General features: G+C 36.5%; 1 protein-coding gene and 1 pseudogene across 1 annotated transcript in view; one reads left to right on the forward strand and one right to left on the reverse strand.

The window, feature by feature from the left end:
• Positions 1-2314: 2314 nt before the first annotated feature.
• Positions 2315-2881, reverse strand: LOC102863027 (annotated as a pseudogene).
• Positions 2882-2921: 40 nt separating this feature from the next.
• Positions 2922-6784, forward strand: part of LOC102863437 (chromobox protein homolog 5-like) — a gene marked incomplete at its 3' end in the record, with an annotated part of 150987 nt that continues 147124 nt past the window's right edge. Inside the window, exon 1 of the mRNA XM_006882385.1 lies at positions 2922-2952. Coding sequence (XP_006882447.1) covers positions 2922-2952 — 31 coding nt within the window. The remainder of the gene's footprint in view (positions 2953-6784) is intronic.

Below are 6784 nucleotides of genomic sequence, written 5' to 3' on the forward strand. Positions count from 1 at the left end.
TCTGCTCTGCATACAGGTTGAAAAGATATGGAGACAGGACACATCCCTGGCATACACCCTCCCCAATTTTGAACCATGCAGTGTTACACTGCTCTGTTCTGACAACTGCCTCTTGGTCCAAGTATAGGTTTCTCATTAGCATGATCAAGTGTTCTGGGATTCCCATTCTTCTCAGAGTCAGCCACAGTTTGTTATGATCCACACAGTCACACACCTTTGCATAATCAATGAAACACAGATAGACATTCTTCTGGTATTCCCTGCTTTCAGCTAAGATCCATCTGACACCATCTACAATATCCCTAGTACCACGACCCCTTCTAAACCCATCCTGGACTTCTGGCAATTCTCTGCTGATGTGCTGTTCCAGTCGTTTTTGGATAATCTTCAGTAGAATCTTGCTTGCATGTGAAATCAATGAGATTGTTCTGTAATTTCCACACTCAGTTGGGTCACCTTTCTTTGGAATGGGAACAAATATAGATCTCTTCCAGTCAGTTGGCCAAGTGGTTGTTCTCCAGATTTCTTGGCACAACTTGGTGAACACATCCAGGGCAACATCTGTCAGCTGAAATACGTCAATTGGTATACCATCTATTCCTGGGGCCTTATTTTTTGCTATTTCCTTCAAAGCAGCTTGAACTTCTTCCTTCATCACCATAGGCTCTTGCTCAAATGCTATTTCATTAAATTCTTCTGTATCTGCTAATTCCTTAAGAAAAAATAAGTGACCTAACTAAATGGAAAAATACTCCCTGTTCATGGATAGGAAAATGGAGCATTGTGAAAAATGGCAATCCAATCAAAAGCAATCAACAGGTTCAATGTAATCCTAATACAGATACCAAATTCATTCTTCAAGGAGATACACAAAGGCAATTTCAGCTTCATTAGGAAAGGAAAGAGACCAGAATAAGTAAAGATCTTCTAAAACCCAATAATTAAGTTAAAAATATTTCAATTCCTGATCTCAAAACCTACTACATAACTGTCATAATCAAAACAACATGGTGTTGGTACAACAAGAGAAATATAGATCAGTGGGATAGAGCTGAGAATCCAGAAATCAATCTATGGTCAACTGATATTTAACAAGGCAATAAAACCCACTAAATGGCATCAGAGGCTTTTAGGAAATGCTAGGGAGGAGGATCAGTTGCAAGTAAACACTAGTAATTGGAACATGGAATGTGAGAAGTATGAATGTAAGAAAATTGGTCTTTATTAAGGAAGAACTAGAACAAATCAATATTGGCATACTAGGCATTGGAGAAGTGAGATGGATTGCTAGGGACATTTGGGATCAACAGTCATACGATCTACTACACTGGAGATGAAAAGGTAAGGGAAAAACAGTAGCATTCATAGTTTAAAAGACCACTTCTAAATCTATCTTGAAATATAATGCTGCGAGTAACTGGATAGTATGCATGTGCATACAGAGAAGACCTGTAAATTGCACTATCATTCACATACATGAACCAACATCTAGGGCCAAAAAAATAGAGGAAATAGATTCTTTGTACCCACCAACTTTTATTTTGCAGTTGGAAATTGATCAAACATGCGACCAAATTGCATTAAATAATAATAATAGGTGACTGAAATGCAAAAGTTCGGAGCAGGGAAGAAAGATCAGTGGTAGGATAACATGAGCTTGGTGACAGAAATGAGGCTAGAAATAAAATGATGTAATTTTGTAAAATCGATGATTTATTCATTGCAAATACATTCACACAGTAATTGGATAGATTACATCTGTGGACAGAATCATTGGAGAAGCTCAATACCAGCTGTGAAAACTAGGCCAGGTGCTGATTGTGGAACAGATGATCAACTACCCATATGCATATTTCAAACTAAAGCTAAAGAAAACTAAAGCAAACCCACACGAACAAAAGGTTGATCTTGAATCTATCCCATTAAAATTTCAAAACCATCTCAAGACAGATTTGAGACTGTGAACAGTAATGAGCAAAGACCAGATGAGCATTGGGAGGATATCAAGAATACCATCCATGAAGAATGCAAAAGGTCATTCTAAAGACAGAAGAGGAAGAAGAAACCAAGACAGATGTCAAAGAGACTCTAAATATTGCATAGAGCACCAAGAAGCCAAAGCAAAGAGAAGAAATCACAAAGTCAGGAGCTGAACAGGAGATTTCAAAGGGCAATCAGGAAGACAAAGCAAAGTATTAAAATGTAATGTGCAAATAGTTGAATTCAGAAACAAAAGGGCTGAACTTACTCTGCATCCCTTTAGCTGGAGGAACTAATGAAAAAATTTAAGTCCTGAGTCACAATAGTTAATATTCTATGGGTAGACTATTTCTTTCATCTGAAGCTTTTCAATCTCTGTCTTTGCAGCTTGCCTGGCTTTACCAATAGCACAGCCCCAGTAGCCATATGAAACACCCGAGGGGTCAATCATGTAGAGTTGTGCACCATCATTCCCACTGTAAGAACCCAACATGAAACTGCAGCCAAAAGGTCTGACAGCACTGTACAGTGTATATGCATGTAAATACATGGCCACTCTGTCTGCAAGATGTTTTAGTGGAATGTTATAGCCGAAGTTTGATCTAAAGTTCGAAGCTTCTTCTCTTGCTATGTCTGCTAAAGAGCGAGCATCTGCCAACAAGCCTGCTACTGCCATTCCAACATGCCGATCAACATTAAAAAGTCATTTATTGGAACCTTCTTCATAAAGTTTTGAAAGGACTAATTTTTCTACCCCGAAGACAACACCATCTTTACACCTGATCCCAATAGCTGTACTGCTATTTTCCACAGCCTTCATAGCATATTCAACTTGAAAAACTCTTCCATCAGGTGAAAATGTAGAGGCTGACAGGTCATACCCGGTGCCGATGGAGCTCATGGTGAAAACAGAACAGGGACGTGATGGGCTACAAGGCCTAATGCGGGGCCCCTACGCGGCAGAACGACCGGGTAGACTATTGAATGATGCAGGAAACACCAAAAGAAGATGGAAGGAGTACATAGAGTCAATACACCAAAAAGAATTGGCTGACACAGAAGAATTTCATGAAATGACATATGATCAAGAGGCAATGGTGATGAAGAAGGAAGTTCAATTTCCTCTGAAGGAATTGGCAATAAACAAGATCCCAGGAACTGATAGAATAAAAGTTGATGTAGCAACAGGACTGCACTCACAAGGTTATGCCAAGAAATCTGGAGGACAATTACCATTCCAAAAAAAAACGGTGATCTAGCAGAGTGTGGAGATTATAGAACAATATCTCTAAAATTACGTTCAAGCAAAATCCTGCTGAAAATTATAAAAAATTTAATGGAATGCTGCATTGACAGAGAACTACCAGAAGTATAAGCAGGGTTTAGAAGAGGCCGTCACACTAGGGGGATAAAGCCAACGTCAGACGGATCTTAATTGAAAGCAGAGAGTATCACAGGAATGTCTATCTTGTTTCTTTGACTATGCAAAGGCATTCGACTGTGTGGATCACAACAAATTATGGCTAAGCTAGAGAAGAGTGGGAATCCCAGAACACTTCAAAAAGGTAATCAAACCCATTAAAAGGGCAAATGATAATCTCTTTAAGCAAATGGGGCTTGTAAAACCAGACATCTGCCTGCAGAAAACAGAAACAGGATCCACATCTTACACCATGCACAAAACCCAACACAAAGTGCATCAGAGAGACATAGAGGTAAAAATAAAAACTATAAAGGTCATAAGAGACAAATGGAAACAAAAACAGAAGTCCTGACCTATAGCATAAATAGGCTTGCAAACAGCAAAAAAGGCAAAACCTGGAGAAAACAAAATCAAATAATGAGATTTTCTTAAAATCAAATTCCTGTGTCCATCAAAAACATGTATGAGGATCTAAGGGAGGGAGGAGGGAGGAAGCAGAGGGGTGAAAATGGGTGGAGGAGTAATCACCGACTCACGCAATTTGATGGAAATGGGAAAGATCTAGTGCCATAAACAATGTATACAAACTTTGTAAGTAAACCAGCATAAAATAAAATTTTATATAAAAAAACAAAACAAACTTCCTTCAGAAGGGTGAAAAGAAAGCCCACAGACTGAGCAAAAGCATTTGGCAATGACATTTAAGATAAGGGTCTCAGAACCAGAATTTACAGAATGCTACATGATCTCCACAAGAAAAAGATTGATAACCCAATCACAATATGGGCAAAAGACATGAAAAGATTCTTTACAAAGGCCAAGGAGCACATGAAGAAATGTTCAAAACCACTAGCAATCTGAGAGATGAAAATCAAAACAACAATGAGACGCCATCTTACTCCAGCAGAAGCAGAAAAGTTTAACAAAACAGCAAATTATAAAAGTTGGAGATGGAGAGATATTAGAAGTCTTATGAACTGTTTGTTGTGGGAATTGTAAATGGTACAACTACTCTGGAAGGTGGTTCAATATTTCCTAAAAAAAGGCAAATATAGAAATTCCATATCATCCAGATATTTCACTTCTAAGAATACACCCAAAGGAAAATAAAATTGAAGCATGATTGGAGATATGCATATTTAATGTTCTTAACAGTTATTCATAATAGCAAGAAAATAGAAACAGCCCAACTTCTATCCACAAATAAATGGATTGAGAAATTGTGATACATTCACACAACGAAATACTATGCAGCACTAAACAACAACGATTTCATAAAATGCTATATAATTGAGAGACTAGATAGCATTATGCTGAGTGAAAGATCTCAGTCACATAAGGATAAATATTGCATAAGGCCATTATTGTGAAAATAGCATAACTGAATATGATATATAAATATTCAAAGGGGAAAGGTGAGAGGAGAGCATAACAAGGATAAGAGGTTTGCTTACAAAGTTCATACACATTGTTTTTCATACCAGATATTTCCCATTTCCTATAAAATAAACATTTTCTTTAAAAAAAATTAAACCTCTAAAAACAAAAAAAAAGGAAGGAGAAAGAAATCACTGAGATAGCAGAGGATAGAGGGTGAAGTCATAGGAAATGTTCAATATTGACTTGAAAAGATGGAGTGATAATAGACATTGAGCAATGGTAATAAATTATATAAAATACAATTTATATCAATGATTGTATAAAATACAAGACTAAGAATGATAGAAGGAGAATTGATGCCTTTGACCTGTGGTGCTGGAGAAAAGTATTGAATATACCATGGACTGCCAGGAGAACAAACAATGTCATCCTAGAGACGATGAGACCAGGCTATTCCTTGGAGGCAAGGATTCTGAAACTTCATCTGACATACTTTGGACATGTTGCAAGGCTGGACCAGTCCTTGGAGAGGGACATGCTTGGGAGGTTGGAGGGACAGTGCAGGAGAGGAAGACCCTCTATGAGATGGATTGATTGAGTGACTGGGGTAATAAGAGTAGGTGTGTCAGAGACAATAAAATTGGCACAGGATAGAGCAGCTTTTAGGGCTGTTGTACGTAAAGTCACTATGAGTCGCAGGCAACTCAATGGCACACAACAAGAACAGCAACTGTTTAAAAAATGATGCATATTATTACATGCAAACAATTAAAAAATACATTTTTCATAAAACTGTAACAAAATATTGGCATTTTGTAACTTGAGTTTTCTTTTTAAAATCTTCAGAAGTGTGTGCAAAAACATCAAAATTTTGTTTATAGTAGAAATTTGCTTCCACAAATGAATGTTTTCTCTGAGATTCTGTTAAGACTGGGTTAACACCTACTGTACAGTCACAACAGCAAATGATGCTCAAGAAGTCAACTGTAAATAGTTTATTTACAACAAGCATTTCCTGCGGTTAGAAACTTATGGACACCCTGATTAATATCCTTGAGCAATTTGGGGATGATTAATCACCATTCCTGTAAACATGGACAAATAGAAAAAATATACTTACTGATACTAATGGAATTTATTTCAGATTTTTAAAAAAAAATTAGCATTTTTAAATAATGTTCAGCAAACTTTTGCTGGAATGTGATATTAAAAGAGCTTATAAAAGCCAGACAACCTCACAGTCTTTATAGTTCTGATATTTCCAGGTACCACAGAAGCTAATGCATTACTTTTCACCTCTGATCTCTCTGTGAGAATCACAGTTCTGTGTTGCAACAATATGGCAATTACTTCCAGCAATAAAGTTTTTTAATTCTTAAAAAAAAATATATATTTTTCAGTAAATCTAGATCCTCCTTGATTGTTTTTCTTTGGAATGGAGACAAATGGTGACCCTCTTTCAATCAGAAGGTCATGTAGCTGTCTTCTAAATTCCTCAGCATAGTTTTAGTAAGTGCTTCAAGTATGACATTCTTTCCTTTAAGTATCTCAATTCGTTTTCCCTCAATTCTTTAACTCTAGTTTTTTCACTAATACTCTCATTGCAACTTAAATATCTCCCTTACGGATCAGCAATACTCAGCCATGTCTATGTCCCAAAATGGCTGAACATTAACCATTTATTTTTTTTGTACAGTGACAGTGTACTTGTCCATTCTTTTGATGCATTCTGCATCATTCAATTTTTACCATAGAATTCTTTCATTTTGTAATTCAAGATTTTAATTTTTCTCTTCAGTTTTTTTCATCTGATAAATATGGAATGTACTCTTTGCTTTTGGTTTGTTTGTTTTTTTTTAACCTCCAGGTCTTTGCATGTATCATTAGAATATTTTCACTTTGTCTTCTTTTTTTTACTTTAATACATTTTATTAATTTTAATGAACATTTACAGAGATTTGGGGTTTCCATTCATTATTGTTGCACTATTTTCTCTACCCT

This window comes from Elephantulus edwardii, unplaced genomic scaffold (assembly GCF_000299155.1).
Source record: "Elephantulus edwardii isolate Elephantulus edwardi_28Jun2011 unplaced genomic scaffold, EleEdw1.0 scaffold00019, whole genome shotgun sequence".
NCBI classification, from domain to species: domain Eukaryota; kingdom Metazoa; phylum Chordata; class Mammalia; order Macroscelidea; family Macroscelididae; genus Elephantulus; species Elephantulus edwardii.